Raw genomic sequence first — 24,848 nt, forward strand, 5'->3', positions numbered from 1 at the left:
TGCTGTGGGTATGCTTTTCTTCAGCGAGGCCAGATAAGCTGGACAAAGTTGATAGAAAGATGGATGGGGCTAAATATAGGGCAATTCAAGTGGAAAACCTGTTACAGGTTGCAAAAGGCTTGAGACCAGGGCAGGGCCGGCTCCAGGTTTTTGTGGGCCCCGGGCGGAAGAGTCCCAGTGGGCCCCATCCACACGCAGACACACATACGTACACATACATATACATATTTAACGACAAACTCACAAAAATACATATAGAACTGACACATCTATACAGTCATATACACTGACATACATAGATACACATCATACATGCATACAGACAAACACACACAGCTCTGCTGGATACATACATACAGACACAGCGCTGCTACATACATACACACATAGCTCTGCTACATACATACACACATATCTCTGCTATATACATACACACATAGCTCTGCTATATACATACACACATAGCTCTGCTATATACATACACACATAGCTCTGCTATATACATACACACATAGCTCTGCTATATACATACACACATAGCTCTGCTATATACATACACACATAGCTCTGCTATATACATACACACATAGCTCTGCTATATACATACACACATAGCTCTGCTATATACATACACACATATCTCTGCTATATACATACACACATAGCTCTGCTATATACATACACACATAGCTCTGCTATATACATACACACATAGCTCTGCTATATACATACAGACACAGCGCTGCTACATACATACACACATAGCTCTGCTACATACATACACACATATCTCTGCTATATACATACACACATAGCTCTGCTATATACATACACACATAGCTCTGCTATATACATACACACATAGCTCTGCTATATACATACAGACACAGCGCTGCTACATACATACACACATAGCTCTGCTACATACATACACACATATCTCTGCTATATACATACACACATAGCTCTGCTATATACATACACACATAGCTCTGCTATATACATACACACATAGCTCTGCTATATACATACACACATAGCTCTGCTATATACATACACACATAGCTCTGCTATATACATACACACATAGCTCTGCTATATACATACACACCTAGCTCTGCTACATACATACACACCTAGCTCTGCTATATACATACACACATAGCTCTGCTACATACATACACACCTAGCTCTGCTATATACATACACACCTAGCTCTGCTATATACATACACACATAGCTCTGCTACATACATACACACCTAGCTCTGCTATATACATACACACCTAGCTCTGCTATATACATACACACCTAGCTCTGCTATATACATACACACCTAGCTCTGCTATATACATACACACCTAGCTCTGCTATATACATACACACCTAGCTCTGCTATATACATACACACCTAGCTCTGCTATATACATACACACATAGCTCTGCTATATACATACACACATAGCTCTGCTATATACATACACACATAGCTCTGCTATATACATACACACATAGCTCTGCTATATACATACACACATAGCTCTGCTATATACATACACACATAGCTCTGCTACATACATACACACATAGCTCTGCTATATACATACACACATAGCTCTGCTATATACATACACACATAGCTCTGCTATATACATACACACATAGCTCTGCTACATACATACACACATAGCTCTGCTATATACATACACACATAGCTCTGCTATATACATACACACATAGCTCTGCTATATACATACACACATAGCTCTGCTATATACATACACACATAGCTCTGCTATATACATACACACATAGCTCTGCTATATACATACACACCTAGCTCTGCTACATACATACACACATAGCTCTGCTACATACATACACACATAGCTCTGCTATATACATACACACATAGCTCTGCTATATACATACACACATAGCTCTGCTATATACATACACACCTAGCTCTGCTACATACACACCTAGCTCTGCTATATACATACACACCTAGCTCTGCTACATACATACACACATAGCTCTGCTATATACATGCACACATAGCTCTGCTATATACATACACACCTAGCTCTGCTACATACACACCTAGCTCTGCTATATACATACACACATAGCTCTGCTATATACATACACACATAGCTCTGCTATATACATACACACATAGCTCTGCTATATACATACACACATAGCTCTGCTATATACATACACACATAGCTCTGCTATATACATACACACATAGCTCTGCTACATACATACACACATAGCTCTGCTACATACAGACACACCTAGCTCTGCTATATACATACACACCTAGCTCTGCTATATACATACACACCTAGCTCTGCTATATACATACACACATAGCTCTGCTATATACATACACACCTAGCTCTGCTATATACATACACACCTAGCTCTGCTATATACATACACACATAGCTCTGCTGCATACATACACACATAGCTCTGCTATATACATACACACCTAGCTCTGCTATATACATACACACATAGCTCTGCTATATACATGCACACATAGCTCTGCTATATACATGCACACATAGCTCTGCTATATACATACACACCTATCTCTGCTATATACATACACACATAGCTCTGCTATATACATACACACCTAGCTCTGCTATATACATACACACCTAGCTCTGCTATATACATGCACACATAGCTCTGCTATATACATGCACACATAGCTCTGCTATATACATACACACCTAGCTCTGCTATATACATGCACACATAGCTCTGCTATATACATACACACATAGCTCTGCTGCATACATACACACATAGCTCTGCTATATACATACACACCTAGCTCTGCTATATACATACACACATAGCTCTGCTATATACATACACACATAGCTCTGCTATATACATACACACATAGCTCTGCTATATACATACACACATAGCTCTGCTATATACATGCACACATAGCTCTGCTACATACACACCTAGCTCTGCTATATACATACACACCTAGCTCTGCTATATACATGCACACATAGCTCTGCTATATACATGCACACATAGCTCTGCTGCATACATACACACATAGCTCTGCTATATACATGCACACATAGCTCTGCTATATACATACACACCTAGCTCTGCTATATACATACACACCTAGCTCTGCTATATACATGCACACATAGCTCTGCTATATACATACACACCTAGCTCTGCTATATACATACACACCTAGCTCTGCTATATACATGCACACATAGCTCTGCTACATACATACACACATAGCTCTGCTATATACATACACACCTAGCTCTGCTATATACATACACACAGCGCTGCTATATACATGCACACATAGCTCTGCTACATACACACCTAGCTCTGCTATATACATACACACCTAGCTCTGCTACATACAGACAGAGACAGACACGCGCGGCTCCGGGGGGGGGGCATAAATCGGGGTTGGGGAGGGCACATACCGCTCAGGTCACGGTGGAGAGGGGGCCCACACAGCGCCGGAGGGACACGCTGTGCTGGGGGTCGCTGGCTGGCACTGCAACACTCATCTGTGGGACTGAGCAGGATGCCGGTCTGTAGCTCCGCCCACAGATGAAGTTCAAACCAGGAAGTCTGCGCGCCTTAAAGAGACGGCGCCGCAGATTCCTGCCGAGGACTGCGGTCCCCGGAACTCGGCCCGGGGACCGCAGAACTAAGGAGAGTGGGCCCCGGCCAAGGTGCACCAGAGCTGACGAGGCCGAGTGGGCCCCCCCGGCTCTCCAGGGCCCCGGCATTTGCCCGGGTATGCCGGGTACTGACGCCGGCCCTGGACCAGGGCATAGGTTCCCCTTCCAACATGATGACCCTAAACATACTGCCAGAGCTTCAATGGAATGGTTTTGTTGAGGATAAGAATTAAGGAACCAAAAATACTTAATTCAGCCATTTCATAGACTCATCCATGTAGTTTAGTTGATGTAGCCTAACACATGTTTTTGAATGGTTTTGTTTCTTACTAATATATATATATATATATATATATATTACAGACCAAAAGTTTGGACACACCTTCTCATCTCTAGAACAACTGTCAAGAGGAGACTTTGTGCAGCAGGCCTTCATGGTAAAATAGCTGCTAGGAAACTAATGCTAAGGACAGGCAACAAGCAGAAGAGACTTGTTTGGGCTAAAGAACACAAGGAATGGACATTAGACCAGTGGAAATCTGTGCTTTGGTCTGGTGAGTCCAAATTTGAGATCTTTGGATCCAACCACCGTGTCTTTGTAGAAAAGGTGAACGGATGGACTCTACATGGCTGGTTCCCACCGTGAAGCATGGAGGCGGAGGTGTGATGGTGTGGGGGTGCTTTGCTGGTGACACTGTTGGGGATTTATTCAAAATTGAAGGCATACAGAACCAGCATGACTACCACAGCATCTTGCAGCGACGTGCTATTCCATCCGGTTTGCGTTTAGTAGGACCATCATTTATTTTTCAACAGGACAATGACCCCAAACAAACCTCCAGGCTGTGTAAGGGCTATTTGACTAAGAAGGAGAGTGATGGGGTGCTACGCCAGATGACCTGGTCTCCACAGTCACCAGACCCGAACCCAATCGAGATGGTTTGGGGTGAACTGGACCGCATAGTGAAGGCAAAAGTGCCAACAATTAAGCATCTCTGGGAACTCCTTCAAGACTGTTGGAAAACCATTTCCGGTGACTACCTCTTGAAGGTCATCAAGAGAATGCCAAGAGTGTGCAAAGTAGTAATGAAAGCAAAAGGTGGCTACTTTGAAGAACCTAGAATATAAGACATATTTTCAGTTGTTTCACACTTTTTTAAGTATTTCATTCCACATGTTTTAATTCACAGTTTTGATGCCTTCAATGTGAATCCACAATTTTCAGACTCATGAAAATAAAAAAAACTCTTTGAATGAGAAGGTGTGTCCAAACTTTTGGTCTGGTCTGGATGTATGTATGTATGTATGTATGTATGTATGTATGTATGTATGTATGTATATATATATATATATATATATATATATATATATAATCTATCCAGTGATTTTACTTAATACACTATACCAGCACATGTAACTTATAGATGACTCCTACATCCTGGAAGTTGAGAAACAGAGGAATTCCCAAAGTTTGGAACAACCAATCCAGCAGAGACTATGCAAATTCCTATACGTCCTGAGTCCAGCCTGCGATATTTGATTGGACTATATTTTGAGATAGTTATAACTGACTCGTAGTCCGTTATTTTAGTCTCATGTGCACACATGACAATATAATTTGAACACGGCAGTCAGACCTTAAGAGACCCATTGTAGTCTCACCTCAACAGTTTACATCAAAGCATATTCATATGTTTAACTGACCCAGTCAAAGTCCAGACCCAAACCCCTTTGAGAATATGTGGCAATACTTGAAAATTACTGTTCACTAACGTTCTCCATTCAAGCTCACTGAGCTATTTTGGAAAAAAGCATCGAAAAACATTTCCATTTCCTATACACTTAACAAATAAAATACTTACTACGTATTGTTGATAGATTACATGAAATCCCAATAAAATACAATTAAGTTTTTGGGTGTATTGTGAAAAAATATGGAAAAGTTCATGGAGTATGAATACTTTTTCAAGGCACTATGTATATATACACACGTTTGTGTCTACATGAGCTTTGCTATTTTCATTTTAATGTGTTGAAATAGATACATTAAAAGTAACCACTCAATTCGAGGGCGGAATGCGAACACTATAAGAACTTGTAGGAATTTACATGGGATACGGCATAATGATAATTTATACAATGTTTTTACATTATAAATAAAACTAATTTATACTGTACCATGTGCTATGAGCCAGTTATATAGTTAAATGGTCATGGTGCGGCACCGGTCCTATATGGGTGTGTTTATACTGAATCATTTTAGGAATTTTGGGAGCAGAAACTCAACTCTCCAAATCTTCGATTATTTACTCATTTTCCATTCCAAAAAGTCAGCAAAAAAACTCAGCATGCACATACCCAACATAGTCACATAAGCTATTTTCTTCAAACCTTTTTCTGCAAAAAATTGACAACTGCTATCTCCTCTATGTCTCAGATGCGCTATAGCAGGGGTCTCAAACTCTGCTGGGTGTATGGGCCGCACAGAGGAAAAGTAATCATTTGGGGGCCGCATTATTTGCAGGACAAAGTGACATTTTTATTGGTACCATATATATATATATATATATATATATATATATATGTGTGTGTGTAAAACTTTTTTTTTTTTTTTTTACACACCTTTGGGTCACTGGTTTTGATCATTTTTATCACTTGTTTATTATAACAAATGTGCATATTCTTTGTTTAAATATATATATATATATATATATATATATATATATATATATATAAAAAGTTGATGGTAAAAAAAAATGTCATGCCTTATTTTGAGGTTTTTGGTTTTTTTTACATTTTATTTCTTTCTTGTAAATACTCGTCTTACAATTAGCACTGCAGTATATAGAAATTTTGGCCAACATCTTTTAGTAATGATCCCCATCTTGTTGTAATGTGCCCATCCTTGTCCCCTTGTAGTATTGTGCCCCATCCTACAGTAATGTGCTCATCCTTGTCCCCATCTTGTAGTAATGTGCTCATCCTTGTCCCCATCTTATCGTAATGTGCCCATCCTGTAGTAAAGTGTTCATCTTTGTCCCCATCCTATAGTAATGTCCCCAACCTATAGTAATGTGCCCATCCTGTAGTAATGTGTCCATCCTTGTCCCCATCTTATAGTAATGTTCCCCATCCTTGTCCCCTTGTAGCAATCTCCCTATCCTGTAGTACTGTCCTCATCATATAGTTGTCCCATTCTATAGTAATGTGCCCATGTGCCCATCCTACAGTTATGTCCCCATCCTAAAGTAATGTGCCCACCTTGTCCCTATCCTATAGCAATGTCCCCAGCCTTGTCCCCATCCTGTATTAATGTCCCCATCCCATAGTAATGTGCCCACCTTGTCCCTATCCTATAGTAATATCCCCATCCATGTCCCCATCCTATAGTCATGTGCCCACCTTGTCCCTATCCTATAGTAATGTGCCCACCTTGTCCCTATTCTATATTAATGTGTCCACCTCGTCCCTATCCTATAGTAATGTACCCACCTTGTCTCTATTCTATAGTAATGTGCCCACCTTGTCCCCATCCTATAGTCTTGTGCCCACCTTGTCCCTATTCTATAGTACTGTGCCTACCTTGTCCCCATCCTATAGTCTTGTGCCCACCTTGTCCCTATTCTATAGTAATGTGCCCACCTTGTCCCTATCCTATAGTAATGTCCCCAGCCTTGTCCCCATCCTATAGTCATGTGCCCATCTTGTCCCTTTCCTATAGTAATGTGCCCACCTTGTCCCTATGCTATAGTAATGTGCCCACCTTGTCCCTATCCTATAGTAATGTACCCACTTTGTCCCTATTCTATAGCAATGTGCCCACCTTGTCCCCATCCTATAGTAATGTGGCGGCTGAAAGGGGACAGTGGCGCTATAACTTACCGATCGCTCCCCTCAGCTTCCACAGTCGCCGGAGTGAAGCTGAGGTGAGCGGTCTCCGGCCCCAGATCCACAGTGATTGGAGAGATCAGTCACAAGGCCGATCTCTCCAATCAGAGCTGGGGGCGGGTGAAACAGAGCTCACCCAGCTCCAGCCATTGATCAGTGCTATAGCTGCACTGATCATGGCTGGATTTCAATGTTTCAGCCATTTTCAATAGCTGAAACATTACAGTGGCTGTGATTGGCAGAGCGGCGTTCATCAGCCAATCACAGCCTCCATAGGTCCGGGGAGGAGACACCACCCCTCCTGAGGTCAGGCAGGGGTCCCCTCCTCCCTGAATCTAAGGTATTTGCAGCGATAGCAGCCACTGAGCCACCGAGGCTCCGGGGCCGCGATTTCGCAATGACGTACTGGGTACGTCATGGGTCCTTAAGTACCAGGGAGCCATGCCGTACCCAGTACGGTATAGGTCGCTAAGGTGTTAATGTGCCGTCCTTCACATACACACACTAAAAAAAAACAAAACACCATTCTTCTCACCTGTCCCGCGTTCCCTCGGCTGCCTCATCTCTGCTTCTTGCTGTCTGCATGCCTGTGCCCCCGTTGACTATCGCGGCCAGTGCAGGGGCCGCAGCCCCTGTCAGAGATTTATGTCAGATGATTGTTTTTCCGGCGCTGTGCATGCAGATTCAGGATCTCTATGCTCAACGTTTCCAATGCAGCTGTAGCCGTCCGCCAATCAGAGGTAAGCAGCTGAGGTCAGGCAGTTTCCATTGGAGGAATAGTTGTGCACAGAGCGCTGGACTCTGAGCGCGCAGCGCCGGCAAAACATTAATCTGACATAAAGCGCAGACAGTGGCTGCAGCCCCTGCACCGGCCGCGATAGTCAACAGGGGCACGGGCCTGGGGGCCGCACGAATCAGCCTGAAGGGCCGCATGCGGCCCGCGTGTTTGAGACCTCTGCGCTATAGACTTGTGCATCTGACTCGTGCAGTGCATATGCTATTCGCCATCATCACTGCATTTACAATTCGATAGGGCATATAGTATGTAAGTATGAATATCCTTCTCCTGCCACAACCACTTTTGTTTTGTTTTTCTTTGTGTTTTTTTTCATGTAGGTCAAAGTCATAACTTTTTTATTTTTTTGCCAAATAAACTACACTGTATGTGATTTTTTTTTTTTTTATAGGAAAAGTTATAGTTTTGCATGCCACAAATTTAATTTAACATGTAATGCGCTTAAAACAGAAATAATTATTTATTACGGCAAAATCAATTTTTATTAGATTTTTTTTAATGCTTTACAGCTTTTGAAAGATAAAAAAATATTAAAAAAAATGGTTGTTGATGTTATATTCTAATTTTTTTTCCCTGTTAATGAAACTGTGACGTCGTTTCCTTACGAGCTGAGAAGAAAGTCTTATTGGTAAAATTTAGGGTACACGCGCACAACTTTTTGATTGCTTTTTACTTCCATGTTATGGGAGATGAGGTGATTGAAAAACAGATACTCTGCCATTTTTAATGACATTTTCCATATAGGATAAATAATGTGATATTTTAAAAGTCCAGACTTTTATGGATGCATTAAGAACAAATATATAGTTTACTTTTCTTTTTAAATTTTCCAAATTGGAATAGGAGGATGATGACATGAGCCTGCGATCACTTCATTGCTGACAAACTACATGCTTCTGAGATGGGGAGACAATGGAGTTTCCTTTATTTTACCACTTAAATAAACCAAACACATATCCGTGACTAATCAGTATTTTTCAGGAATCCGGCATAAAACACTGTGATAATTCCCAATTCTTTTGAGTAAATGAAGATTATGTGAAGATTTTGCAACTTTTGGCATTTTGACGACCGTTTCGCTCAGATCTGCCAAAGTGGGTGGAGTGGGGGTGTCATCTACGTCTCGTCTAATACACAAAGTTCTGTGTGTTGCTTGTGCCAGAAATCTTACTTTGGATCATGATTGGAGTAAGATTTTTGACGAGGCGTATGCCACTGTTCAGATGCGCTGAATTAATTAGGAGACTCGCACCTCTTAATGAATCAGGAGCGTCTGACGCCAACACACCTCCTAATCAAGACCGGTATAAACAGCGCTGATCTTGATGAATCGGATGCCTTAAACTGCAATCATTTGTGCTGCCACTGGTCACTATAGGTACAGGCAGGTGTATGGTCGGAGTCTTACCCACATATAATAAATTATGAGGACGGGTGCAGAAGCTGCCTTCTATTACATAGTTTCATAGTGTTTTAAGCCTGCTTTACACCTTACAATTCTGCATACGATATCGTATGTGATGTGACCCGGCGGCGAACATCCACTTCCTGGAGTTGGAGGAAAGTTTGGCGTCACCGATGTCACACGGCAGCCGGCCAATAGAAGCGGAGGGGCGGAGATGAGCGGGACGTAAACATCCCGCCCACCTCCTTCTTTCCGCATTGCCGGCAGGACGCAGGTAAGATCTGTTCATCGTTCCCGGGGTGTCACACACTGCGATGTGTGGTACCTTGGGAACATTGAACAACCCGACGTGCAATTTTTAGGTAATGAACGACGTGTATGCCATGAACGGTTTTACGTTCAATCGCAGTCGCACGTAGCTGTCACACACTACAACACTACTAACGATGCCGGATGTGCGTCACTTATGACGTGACCCCGCCGACACATCGTTAGATATGTTGTAGTGTGTAAAGCGGCCTTAGTGGTACTTTGCACACTACGACATCGCAGGTACGATGTCGGTGGGGTCAAATTGAAAGTGATGCACATCCGGCATCGCAGGCGGCATCGTAGTGTGTAAAGCCTAGATGATACGATTAACGAGCGCAAAACCGTCGTAATCGTATCATCGGTGTAGCGTCGGCGTAATCCATAATTACGCTGACGTGATGGTCCGATGTTGTTTTTCGCTCCAGCTGCAGCACACATCGCTGTGTGTGAAGCCGCAGGAGCGAGGAACATCTCCTACCGGCGTCACCGCGGCTCCCGTAGGATATGCGGAAGGGAGAAGGTGGGCGGGATGTTTACATCCCGCTCATCTCTGCCTCTCCGCTCCTATTGGCCGCCTGCCGTGTGATGTCGCAGTGACGCCGTACAACCCACCCCCTTAGTAAGGAGGCGGGTCACCGGCCAGAGCGACGTCCCAGGACAGGTGAGTCCATATGAAGCTGCCGTAGCGATAATGTTCGCTACGGCAGCTATCACAAGGATATCGCAGCTGTGACGGGGGCGGGGACTATCGCGCTCGGCATCGCAACATCGGCTTGCGATGTCACAGCGTGCAAATTACCCCTAAGTGTGGTCGCAATAGTGACTTGTATAGGGGTAAAACTATGTTCTTCTCATGAGCATCTATGCTTCTTATAATGCATACCATTATTTTATTAGCCTTGGCAGCAGATACCTGACACTAGTCAGTAAAGTTGCATTTGTCGTCCACCCATACACCCAAGCCCAAGTCTTTTTAAGTTACATGCACTCTTTTGGTTTGTAAAATGGATCAGAATGGGGGATTGCTGCAATTTTTTCCACACAGACAGAAAGTCCTTGTAGAAGATTGCTCATGTTCAGTAGCACATAGGCTACAATTGGTCCATGTGCTGTCTGCTGCACATATGAATTGCAGATGGATTGAAAATCTAGTTGTCTGAAGAAGCCCTAAAGAATTTAGGCTTCATACACATGGTATGCATTTCAGCTGTTAATGTTCATTGCTTGGTGTAGGCGATGAAGATGGGGGCCGCCAAAAGAAAATGCCTTGTGTTAAATTTTTATATATGACTGCTATTTTATGCTCTCATTAAGCTCACACATATGGTTACTGCCTCAGTGTAAAGGCCGCTTTACACGCAACGATATTACTAATGAGATGTCGTTGGAGGTCACTGAATTTGTGACGCACATCAGTTCTCGTTCTGTCCATTTCCCAAATATTGTTGCTGTTGCAGGACGCAGGTTGTTCGTCGTTCCTGCGGCAGCACACATCGCTATGTGTGACACCGCAGGAACGAGGAACCTCACCTTACCTCAGCCGCCCGCAATGAGAAAGGAAGGAAGTGGGCAGGATGTTCATCCCACTCATCTCTGCCCCTCCGCTTCTATTGGGCGGCTGCTTAGTGACGTCGATGTGATGCCAACGAACCGCCCCCTTAGAAAGGAGGCGGTTCGCTGGTCACAGCGATGTCACTAGGCAGGTAAGTATGTGACGGGTCCGAGCGATGTTGTGCGCCACGAGCAGCGATTTGCCCATGACGCACAACCGAGGTGGGTACGCTCGCTAGCGATCTTGCTAGCAAGATCGCAGCATGTAAAGTGCCCTTAACAATATCTGGCTGATGCCATTTGAAGTCGCCTAGTAGTATATATTCACATTTAAACATTCTATTATTTTATACACTACAGTTCAAAAGTTTAGGGTCACTTAGATATTTCCTTATTTTTGAAAGAAAAGAACATTTTTTTTCAATGAAGCTAACCTTAAATTAAACAGAAATAAACTCTATACATTGTTAATGTGGTAAATGACTATTCTAGCTGCAAACGTCTGGTTTTGAATGCAATATCTACATAGGTGTATAGAGGCCCATTTCCAACAACCACCACTCCAGTGTTCTAATGGTACATTGTGCTTGCTAACTGTGTTAGAAGTCTAATGGATGTTTAGAAATCCCTTGAAAACCCTTGTACAAGTATGTTAGCGCAGTTGAAAACAGTTTTGCTGATTAGAGAAGCTATAAAACTGACCTTCCTTTAAGCTAGTTGAGAATCTGGAGCATTACATTTGTTGGTTCCATTAAACTCTCAAAGTGGCCAGAAAAAGAGAACTTTCATGTGAAACTCGACAGTCTATTCTTGTTCTTAGAGATGAAGGATATTCCATGCGACTAATTGCCAAGAAGCTGAAGATTTCCTACAACGTTGTGCATTATTCCCTTCAGAGAAGAGCACAAACAGGCTCTAACCAGAGTAGAAAGAGAAGTGGGAGGCCGCACTGCACAACTGAGCAACAAGACAAGTGCAATAGAGTCTCTAGTTTGAGAAATCGACACCTCGCAGGTCCTCAACTGGCAGCTTCATTACATAGTACCTGCAAAACGTCAGTGTCAACGTCTACAGTGAAGAGGCGATTCCGGGATGCTGGTCTTCAGGGCAGAGTGGCAAAGAAAAAGCCATATCTGAGATTGACTAATAAAAGGAAAAGAATATTATGGACAAAAGAACACAGACATTGGACAGAGGAAGAATGGAAAAAAGTGTTATGTGATGATCTGGGGTTGCTTTGGTGCTGGTAAAGTGGGAGATTTGTATAATGTAAAAGGGATTTTGAATAATAAAGGCTATCACTCTATTTTGCAACGCCATACCATACCCTGTGGACAGCGCTTGATTGGATCCAATTTTATCCTACAACAGGACAATGACCCAAAGCACACCTCCAAATTATGGATGAACTATTTAGGGAAGAAGCAGGCAGCTGGTATTCTATCTGTAATGGAGGTCACCAGATCTCAACCCGATTGCGCTGTTGTGGGAGAAGCTTGACCGTATGGTACGCAAAAAGTGCCCATCAAGAGAATCCAACTTGTGGCAGGGGGTAATATCTCCAGATTACCACAGCAAATTAACAGCTAGAATGCCAAAGGTCTGCAAAGCTGGAATTGCTGCAAAGGAGCATTCTTTGCCGAAAGCAAAGTGTGAAGGAGAAAATTATTATTTCAAGAAAAAAATCATTATTTCTAACCCAGTCAAGGTCTGGACTATATTTTATATTCATTATGGAACTCATTTGATAAATAAAAGTATGATTTTCCATGGAAAAGACAAAATTGTAATGGGTGACCCCAAACCTTTGAACTGTAGTGCACATGGCACTGTTAGTTACATACCTTACAATACAAATTTTTGTTGTGTAAGACCATAGTATTTTTACAGTGTAAAGGACGTTTGTTTTATCTTAACCAGATCTCTTTTTTTACCCCTCACATATTTCACAACAGGTAACCATTAGTCATGAGCAGTACCCAGGCACACGAGTATAATGAAAGTCAATAGGGCGCCGAACATTTTCCCAGGAAATCTTCCAGAAAAATGCTCAAGTTCCCCATTGACTTCCATTATGCTTGGGTACTCGAGTAACACCCATCCAAGCATCCAATTAATCGTTATGAGTACCGAGCACTTAAGCATGGTATTGCTCGCTCATCACTAATTGTTACGAGTACCGAGCACCCGAGCATGGTAGAACTTGCTGATCACTAGTCATTACGAGTGCTGAGCATCCGAGCATGGTAATGCTCACTCATCACTAATTGTTACGAGTACTGATCACCCGAGCATGGTAGTGCTCGCTCATCACTAGTCATTACAAGTGCTGAGCATCCGAGCATGGTAGTGCTTACTCATCACTAATTGTTACGAGTGCCGAACACCCGAGCATGGTAGTGCTCACTCATCACTAATTGTTACGAGTGCCGATCACCCGAGCATGGTAGTGCTCACTCATCACTAGTCGTTACGAGTGCTGAGCATCCGAGCATGGTAGTGCTCACTCATCACTAATTGTTACGAGTACCGAGCACCCGAGCATGGTAGTGCTCGCTCATCACTAGTCATTACGAGTGCCGAACACCCGAGTATGGTAGTGCTCACTCATCACTAATTGTTACGAGTGCCGATCACCTGAGCATGGTAGTGCTCACTCATCACTAGTCGTTACGAGTGCTGAGCATCCGAGCATGGTAGTGCTCACTCATCACTAATTGTTACGAGTGCCAAACACCCGAGCATGGTAGTGCTCGCTCATCACTAGTCATTACGTGTACCAAGGACCCGAGCATGGTAATGCCCACTCATTACTAGTAATCATACAGTGTCTGTATAAGAACTGTGATCAGTGCATACACTCCACTCATCACAATTTGCTCCAATTTAGCAATTCACTTTGATTTACCAACTTAACAAACCTGTGAACATTTTATTATAAAATCTGCACTTCAGTGAGTGCAATTATTTTAATGAAAAGTTAACCCGGAACAGGCAGTATAGATGGAATGTGGGCAGTCAGAATTAGTCCGTCTGTCTGGTGGTCCGGATATACTCCTGTTCAACAATGAATAGTGTTATTCCTCATGTACACACAAGACAACTTATTCTGAAAGGTTACTTGATAGTATAGATCCCTTGTTGGACAGAAGCAGCATATTTTTGTTACTACAGAGGACTGCTTAAGCAGAAAAAACCTAAACACTTCCATATTTCTCTTAAAGGGGTTTTCCTATAAACAACGTTTATTTTAAAGTTGATTTTAATCATTAGATCTTAGAATAATAATAATTTCCACAATTGGATGTGTTTAAAAAAATGTTCCCGTGATGAGATAATCTTATATATGTGCCCCTGCTATGTACTGTGTAATGGCCGTGTCTGACCGTACAGGGACATGGCCTGATCATACCATAGCTCCTGGGGCGGGGAGGAAGTAATAAAGTAAACAAACGATACAGACACGACCATTACACAGCACATAACAGGGGCAGATTTAAAAGATTATCTCAGCACAGGAACATTTTTTTTAAACACATCCAATTGTGTAAATTATTATTCTAAGATCTATTGATTAAAATCAACTTTGAATTTAACTTTGTTTGTTGGAAATCCCCATCAAGTGAAAATGATAATTTAAAAAAAAAAAAAGTAAAATTTAAAACAAAAGCAACATTTCAAGGGGAATGAATCTTTTATCCGACATTCACCACCTAATTTGAGAGCAACATAATCTAGCGACAGAGACCCTGATTCCAGTGATGTGTCACTTATTGGGCTGCATGGTATAAATTTTATAAAATCATTTATGTCAGCAGAAGATTATGACTAGAGGACTAGCAAATCTGCTGTCATGTATTCCGCCATATTCATGAGCTCTGTATAAGCCCTGTCTCCACTACTGATTGGCAACTTTCTGCTATGCACAGTGTACACAGAAAACTGTCAATCAGTGATGTGGGAGGGGTTATACAGAGCTCAGCAATCAGAGAACTCGTAGTAGATCTGAAGCAGATAAAACAGTGATTCGATCAAAACTGCAGGAAGCAGTCCACTGCTTGAATCAGGTACTCTGCCACTACATGATGTTCTCAGAAGGGGGTAGCAAAAACCTGATGACAGATGCATATTAAACAATAATTTTACTCAGGTCCCACAAATGCAAATTTCCAAGGTACTCTGTATGAGATGGGTGCTCAGATTTGGCCTCTCACTTCCGTGCTAAAAATGGGACTCATTTACTCATTTTTAAAGCCCAATACTGTTCATATATCACATACTAGTTGCTACATTCACCTTTGTTAGACTCCATGAGCCACTTAATGGCTTCTTCCGCTTCCTGTGCTGTCGTGGTTTTGATCTGCTTCACATTGTAAGGTTTGCTGATCCCAGATTTGTCCTTTGGCTTTAAAGAAAAAAAAGAAAACCTGTTACAATTTATGAACAAAAGTAACACGATGTTTTTGATTTAAACCCCACAATGGTTTCAATTTGCTTTCAACTTCTCAGGACACATTCACTGCAATGCGCTGAGCACTTGGTTCGGGAGACTCCTCTTTAAAGCCAAAAACAGGATTCGTATGTTCCCCTTGGCGTATCCATTTACTTCAGCAAAGCAAACAGAGTCTACAAGATGGATGTTTCATTATCCTTCACTGTTGTTCTTTTTTGCAAGACACAAAAGTGCACTGTACTTTTTTTTAGCCTAAAAATAACTTTTAACACTTCAAAGTCCTCTTTTCAGCACCATCTAGTTTATATAGCTTAGACTTTTCCACACAATGTTCAAATTGGTATTTTTTTCTGAATTGACATTTTTGAGTTATACAGAACACCAAATCACCTGTTACACTTCACATTCATAAAAATACATATTAAAATTCTGGCTATTAACAGCTGCCACTAGGGGGAGCTAACTGCATACAAATCTATACCACTGCTCAATAAGACTATGTGCCCACGCTGCGGAAAATTCGCAGAATTTGCTGCAATTTTTTCGTGGAAATTCAGCAGATTTTTCAAAAATCCGCAGTACAGCGAGTCCCCAGCCATTTCTATGGCATTTTGGATCTGCTGTACCAATGCTGCCTTTTTTTCCGCAGCGGAAATAAGGCGGATTTCCCTGCAGAAAAATCTGCAGCATGTCAATTATTCCTGCTGATTTTTCCGCACGATCCCATACTTACCTGCCTTGATAGAAGACACCGGAGTCAATTCCTCCGATGCAGAGGAGTGCGGTGGAGCAAGAAGCAGGAAGGAGGTGGGCGGGGCCTGCATGAGCTCCAGTTATGTGACAGCCGGAGCTAGTTCAGGCCCGCCCACCTTCTCCGGCAATGTGCAGACACGGCCGGAAAGTGAAGTGCTGCGTGATAGAGGTATGAACGCCCCCATCACTCCAGCACTTGTTCTGCATGGAGGATGCAGTGCCGAAGCCATGGTACTGTATCTTCAATGCAGAATGACCGCAGCATATCCGCAGGACATTCCGCAATAAAACCGCAGCATTGAAACAGACAAAGTTGTGCTGCGGATTTCTGGGAGCTCCTGCGGAATGTCCGGATATATCCACAGGACACTTTCCCTGTGGGCACATAGCCTTATATATCTAAACTTGTCAACAAAATGATGTTCAATGAGAGACTTTGGGAGTTAGATATACCCGATTCACGAATCAGGAGCGCCGGATGAGTGGAGTTGAGTGCGCCCCACCACAGATCCTAGTTCAGTCCCTGCAGGAGTAAGATTTGTGGGATGGCGAACACCGCAGCTCGCCTTTAATTTCACCAGTGTTGGTTGCCATGCCTCGTCCTGCTCACTTTGTCAGTGCGCAGCAAAAATGAACGCCAAAAGGTAAAATATTTTAGTACAGCTTCCAGCTGTGCCAAAATTCGGCAAGTTTTCAAAGCTATTGACGCCAGAACACCGGCATAAAATCTTTCAAGAATTGGGTGCATTGACTTTAAACAATAATATTATTGCCCTTGACAGATAGGACTCACAGGATGACTGGGGGCACCAGGGAGAAGCTTCACTGACTGTGGAACAGATGATGCAGCATTGCTGTTTTCTGCAAAGAGAAGAATTTCAACATTATTACCATAGAGAACAAACGCCTTTTCTTCTACATAAGCCTGGTCTGATGGTATATCTTGCATCACACTGACTTGTGATAGTACTATTCAGCTTCAGTGATTTCAAAGCTTTGAACACAAAAACAAACTTTCAATATAGGTCATGGACACATACGGGTCTGATTTCTGTGTCCAGATAATAGCAGAGTAAAGGCCCAGTCACACACAACGACTTACCAGCGATCCCAAAAACTATGTAACCTGATAGGGATCGCTGGTAAGTCGCTGGGAGGTCGCTGGTGAGATGTCACACAGTCAGATCTTACCAGCGATGCAGGAACAATACAGGTCGCAGTAGCGACCTGTATAACGATCTCAGCAGTCACTGTGACCCTGTCACACAGTGTCAAGCACAGCGATGGGTCCTGCACAGCAGGACATCGCCTTTGAAGAAAATGGCCTGGACCATTCTGCAACGACTAGAGATCTCACAGTAGGGGCCTGATCGCTGGTAGATGTCACACACAACGAGATCGCTAACGGGATCGCTACTGCGTCACGGAAACCGTGACTCAGCTCCGATCTCGCTAGCAATCTCGTTATGTGTGACGGTACTTTAAGGATGAAAACACAAGGTATGGTATGTATCTCTTATTAATTATGTAGCAAAAAGGATTCCACTTTACAGGTATTCAGGTATGCTAATATTACCTGCCTAATCACCATTTTAGAACTCATTTTTTTCATGTCACATTCTTACTTGGAGGTGGCGGTCTCTGCGGTGGACGTAAAGGGGGCCTGTTGGGAACAGATAATGATCTGCTGGGGGAATGTGAGCGCATCTCCCCAAAATCCTGAAGCTCCTTTTTTAAAGCTAACAAATCAGCATCATCTGTATAGAAAAAGTATTAAAGCTTAATTCTACAATAAGATTTAACAGCATTCTCATTAACTTCTGTCTACTTAAAGGGAATCTGTCAGCAGGTTTTTGCTACCTCATCTGAGAGTAGTATGATGCAGGCAAAGAGATACTGAATCCAATAATGTATCACTTAGATTACTGAGTGCAGCCGTTCTGACACAATCAGAATTTTTAGATTTAGCAATACAGCAGAACTGAGTGAGCTGTCCGGTCACACCAGGCTCTCAATAGACATTGTGCATTGACAGTGAGGTGTCAATGCACAGGAGGGGGCGTACAAGTGACATTATAGTCTGAGCAATGACAAGACCTGCTGCTTAAACAAACGAAGCAAATAAAGAACAGATTGGACCTTGACATGATAGGAATCCCTGATTTTTTTATTTTAACCCATGTAGCATGCTGTCTTCAACTTACATAGCAAAAACCTGCAAACAGATACCCTTTAAATGGAAAGCACAGTAAAGAAATTAATGACACATGGATAATTTATGTATTGTCGAACACTAAAGGATGCAGATAGAGTGATTGGCTGGAGTATCTCTACTCACTAGTTATGGATGGACATTTTTAAGGCAAGTGTGGCCATATGCAGCAGAGAAGAGTGCAACACAGTTGCATGAGGTAGCATTAGTAAAGAAGGTCCTTCATAACTGTAGAAATATCAAATATCAAACTTATTTCTTTCTATATCCGCTTATTTTTAAGGTTATGATCAGCATTACCAGTCGTCATTTTTGAAGGTATGAGCCTTTGAGAACATTTTTTCTTCTTACTTAGGCTGGTGTCATACTTGTGAGTACTTTCTGCGAGGATCTAGTAACATCACCCGGCACGGCCTCCGTACAGGAGCATGCAGCTGCATAGAAATATATGCAGCTGCACACTCCTTACTGGAGAGTGGCAGGCCAAGCCGAGTGATGAGACTCGATTCTCACGCAAGTCACTTGCAAGCTTTAAATGAATGAATTTTTGGCTAAATCATTTTCGGAAATGGGTTTCATTAAACATTTTGCACAATTGTCCTTTTATGGCTTCTGTGTTGCACTGGCTATTGTTAGCGCAGAATCTGTCATTGAGCTCATTCTAAAGGTCCAATGAGAAAGTTTCTGACTCTGATATGTGTTAGAGCTTCTCTCAGCTGACTGATCACCAAAGAGACTGTAAAAGCAAAATTGTTGCAAAATATTTAAAAAAAACAAAAAAACAAAAGAAAAAAAAACAGAATTCCGAATATTACTTTTTATCCTCAAAATACAAAAAAAGGCACACGGTAACACTGCAGTTCTGAACATATTAACATTAGATAAATCTAGTATGTGCCAGACTGCAGCTGTGACTTTCTCTGTGGGCGTTTGCTTTTCCCCATCTATGATTCAGCTGTGTTTTGATTCGCTAGCATCATAGGGGAGAAAAGCAAATACCTATAGAGAAGTTCTGTGGTATACGCCCAGTTGGTTGAAGGGAAAATTTGCATATTGGGCGCTCTTTAGTACTAGACAGCATAAGTTTGGAATGGAAAAACTTTTTTAATGTGCTTAAGCTTTGACGTTTCCAGGGTAGTTCTTTGGGATCATAAAACTCCTTGTGAAGGCACAAAGAAGGAGAGTGCGAGCTGGCTCGCAAATGATTGGCAAAACTAAAATCATAAAATCATATATTGCATAAATTTTTCTTTAAATATTTAGGATGCATATACTTTGTGACATTTATGTAATTAAGAAAAGTTAGTAATTTTAGGAACAAAAACCCTCCTTATTTTCGAAACAATTAACAAAACCAGAAATAGGTTGCTACATTTCTTATTGTATGGGTTTCTAGTTACATGATAGGTAACCAAGATTATGCTAATCATAGAAATGTGTTACCAGTGGAAAATACTAGGAGCAGAATAATGTAAAGAGATGCAAACTAATGCACTTTATAGCATGGGTTGTATATGTCCTTTCAAAACAAAAGAGTTAACCTATAGTCTCTATACCTTTAAATGAATGTGGTTTCTTTGGACTAAACCTAGGAGGTTTGCTTGACCCGCACAGCTGTTCATTCCCATGCGCCACATCATCAGCTGCTGCTTTGTCAGTCATTAGGTGGGAGGGCAGCATGTAATCAGAATCGTCGTCCAATATGTCACCTGCAGTGAGAATGAAGGAATGTCAGGAATCCTGTAGATATCAGGAGCACCTTATGTGCTGTATGAGCTAAAGCCAAAAAGAAGTGTATGGAACAAACTCAAGGAGGATTAGAAGAAATGACAAATTGATATCTTTTTCCGTAACTTCAATGACCTATTTATAGGGTATGTCCAGCAAAGCAAAAAAAAAATAACAAATGTCAACTGCGCCAGTTTTCCCACCCTTTGGGTAGTAGGTCCAGACCGGTCGCCTCTCAACACAAGACAGTGCATAATCGAAACTGTGTGTCAAGGAGCTGTCTGAAAACTCCTTCTAATAACTAAGCCAACCCTCTTGTCTGTGATGCATCAATGGAGAAGCAAGCTCACATAGCTAGTATGGGATTTGCACTCCTTTCCTCCAGCACGAGCATACATTCCCGCTGAGTGCCGACCTGGCCTCGCACATTCCTATATACTGTAAGTGTTTGCGTTCAGCTCTGGTTATCTGGCAACAAAGAAAAGTTGTGTTCTATAGCAAGCAAAGCACCTGAAAATCAGCTGTATGAGTGCAATGGGCACAAAACATTCATTTTTTTCTGAAAAACACAATCTTTATAAAATTGGCCCTTAATGAGCAACCATAGGCACTGAGAATTTCAGCATAATCGTGACACATACAAGACCATTCAATTTATCAAAACAAGTGCAATAACTTTGGATAATTTACAATTATCCACCACTATATTGGGGCTTGATTTGTGCCTAAAAAATGATTCCAAGGTCCTCTTACGGTCTTGGCTAAATCCCAGTGGGTAGAAGGACCTGTGGGCATAACCAGCGTGAATAGTGGGGGTGATGGCTTGTTTGATGGGCGTAACGATGTTTCCTCCCTCCACCATGCTGATGCAAGGGGAGGCTTTGCCCCCACCCTGCACTCTCCATCCATCTGTGGGTCTTACCCCCAGACCCACGCTTCTATTATAATCAGCTCTATGCCCACGTAGACATAAAAGAATAATGCATCTTCCTGGTATCAGCTATGTTGGTGGAAACCCCGCCCCTTCTGGTCACATGGGAGTGACATCACCAGAGGTCCCTCTGGCCACTGGGATTTAGCCATTAATGTCCTCTTACTGCTGAGGTGGGAAAAACTCTCTTACAACCCCTCTTTTTTCACGAAAAATGCATTGACAGAGAAGTGGGCATGCTTGGTTATTAAAACGAGCAGTCAGCCAGCCCACTCTACTTACCTCTCTGGTTATGTGGAGAAGACACAATACCAGACTTTAAGGGTATGTGCAAACAATCAGGACCCGCTGAGTCCTGGACGTGCAGGGTCCTGACCTGCGGAGCTGCGAGTCTCCTCCACAGGAGGCCACAGGTGCTCATGCCCATGATCCAGGCTTGGGCAGTTGCGGTCTCTCTCTGTTCTCCCTGCAAAGAACACTCGTGGCTCTGCAGCAAACAATTGACATGCTGTGATTCGGGAAGCTGCACCGCAGGTCAGTTTTCACTGCGGGAAAAACAAGCACAGTGGTCATGAGGTTCCTAGAAATCCATCCACTATGCTTGTACAGTACACTGCAGCATTTTGGACGGAGCAAAAACACGCTGCATCCAAAACACTGTGAACAATGATCATGGGCATGCAGCCTAATGGGGTACTTGGCCATAAATGAACATGTTTAGCTGAAAATAATAAATCATTTATAAGCCTGCCCAGTTCAATTCTGGAATCATAACCATGGAACACAAAAAAACACACTTTATCATCAAACTTAAAAAACTTTGCGTAGTTCACAATAAACCTGGAAAAAAAATCAGTTCCATGCAATCGTGCGATAAATTAAAAACTTCAGGAATAGCAATCATAGGTTAATGATCATGTAACAACCTAACCTTCTGACTCATAGTCAAGACTGGAGAAATCAAAATTTTCTTCTAAAAGAGAGGAGTTGGCATTTGGCGACAGGAGAACCATACTGTCCCTATTTCTGGCAATTTCTTCCTGTAACCCCTTCAGCCAATCTTTTGTCTTTGGTCTCACTCGTACCGTTTTTCCTTTAACCTATCAATAAAAATTGGAAATTACTTCAGCAATCTGTGTTAAACAATGATGATATTTTACATACAAATCAGTATGGATCTTGAAACAAAAAAACAAACAAAAAACAAGTATTTTGACCTATATAAAAATAGCTGTTTTTACTTTCATAGCTTGTAAATGAAGTTACATTTTTTAACCCCTTCAGCCCCGGGGCACTTTCCGTTTTTGCGATTTTGTTTTTTGCTCCCCTTCTTCCGAGAGCAGTAACTTTTTTATTTTTCCGTCAATCTTGCCATATGAAGGCTTGTTTTTTGCGGGACAAGTTGTACTTTTAAATGAAACCATAAGTTTTACCATATGGTGTACTGGAAAACAGCAAAAAAATTCCAAATGCGGAAACTTGCAAAAAAAGTGTGATGGCACAATAGTTTTTGGGATGTTTTATTCACGGTGTTCACTATATGGTAAAACTGATGTGTGGGTATGATGCCTGAGGTTGGTGAGAGTTTGTAGACACCAAACATGTAAAGGTTTACTTGTATCTAAGGGGTTAAAAAAAATGCACAAGTTTGTCCAATATAAGTGGCGCACGTTTTGCGCCATTTTCCAAAACACGTAGCGTTCTTATTTTTTGGGATCTATGGCTCAGTGACGGCTTATTTTTTGTGTCTCGAGCTGACGTTTCTAATGGTACCATTTTTGCGCAGATGCTACGTTTTGATCGCCTGTTATTGCATTTTGCGTAAAACTTGCGGCGACCAGAAAACGTAATTTTGGCGTTTGGATTTTTTGACACTAAGCCGTTTAACAATCAGATTAATTGATTTTATATTTTGATAGATCGGGCATTTCTGAACGCGGCGATACCAAATATGTGTATATTTATTTATTTATTAACCCTTTAATTTTCAATGGGGGGACAGGGGGGTGATTTGAACTTTTAGGTTTTTTTGTTTTTTTTTATTTTTTAAAACTTTTTTTTTACTTTTTTTTTTATTTTACTAGTCCCCCTAGGGGGCTATAGCAATCAGCAATCCGATTGCTGATCGCTATCTGCTGATCACAGCTATACAGCTGTAAACAGCAGATTCAGTCACTTTCTGTTTCTCTCTGCTCGCGGCCGAGGGAAAACGAAAGTGAAACTTCATAGCTGCAGGCATCATACATGACCCTGTGCTACGATGGCAACCACCGATAGTCACGTGATCACGCATGTGACTTCCGGTGGGAGCGGGGGTAAGTAAAAAACATGGCCGCGCGCATATAGATCTTGCTGTGAGACTTTGGCAGCAAGATTTAAGGGGTTAATGGACGCGGGTGGAAGCGATTCCAACCGGGGCTAGCAGGCACACGTCAGCTGTTGAAAACAGGGGGCGGGGCTTAACGGGACACGCTCCATGACGAATATATCCGTCCATGGTCGTGAAGGGGTTAAAGGGAACCTGTCAGGACCCTAATGCCATCCAAGCCAGCAGCATTCACATTTACACATCAAAATTCCCTTCCTGACCAGCCTTGTATAACATCATTCTCTACAATAAAACATTTCTTACCTGTTTTTGTATGCAAATTAGGGCTTTGACTAGTTGAAGGGGCATTGTTTCCCCAGACTATTTAGCCAGATTTCCGTGTTAATACACCTCTGTGGGCGTGATAATATGATTTCCATGATCCGGAGTCACCACCAGCTAATGGAAATCTTGCACATGCGTGCAGCTCATTTTGGCTGCGACAGTGCACCTCAGAAGCGGTGTGTATGCTTTCCGGCTACATTAGGTGCACTGCACATGACCGGAAGTTAGAAGATGTGTATGTGAGCCATTTTCTGAACTTCCGGTAATGTGCAGTGCACCTAATGAAGCTGAAACTCGTACACCCTGCTTCTGAGGTGCACTGACACGGCCAAAATGAGCTGCACGCATGTGCAAGATTTCCATTAGCTAGTGGTGTTATGGAACTTATGGTAACGCACCCACAGTGGCATGATAACATGTAAAGATGGCCGACTACTCTGGGGACACAACGCCACTTCAACT

The 24,848-nt window shown here is 42.2% G+C and overlaps 1 protein-coding gene across 1 annotated transcript in view; it reads right to left on the minus strand.

Moving 5' to 3' along the window:
* SYNJ2 (synaptojanin 2) overlaps positions 1–24,848 on the minus strand; it is a 266,841-nt gene that overhangs the window by 21,727 nt on the left and 220,266 nt on the right. The window contains exons 21-25 of the mRNA XM_075339649.1: positions 22,665–22,833; positions 20,631–20,783; positions 18,488–18,619; positions 17,656–17,723; positions 15,953–16,061 (exon numbers count right to left, since the gene is read on the minus strand). Coding sequence (XP_075195764.1) covers positions 15,953–16,061; positions 17,656–17,723; positions 18,488–18,619; positions 20,631–20,783; positions 22,665–22,833 — 631 coding nt within the window. The remainder of the gene's footprint in view (positions 1–15,952; positions 16,062–17,655; positions 17,724–18,487; positions 18,620–20,630; positions 20,784–22,664; positions 22,834–24,848) is intronic.

Source organism: Anomaloglossus baeobatrachus, chromosome 3 (genome assembly GCF_048569485.1).
Source record: "Anomaloglossus baeobatrachus isolate aAnoBae1 chromosome 3, aAnoBae1.hap1, whole genome shotgun sequence".
Lineage (NCBI taxonomy): Eukaryota > Metazoa > Chordata > Amphibia > Anura > Aromobatidae > Anomaloglossus > Anomaloglossus baeobatrachus.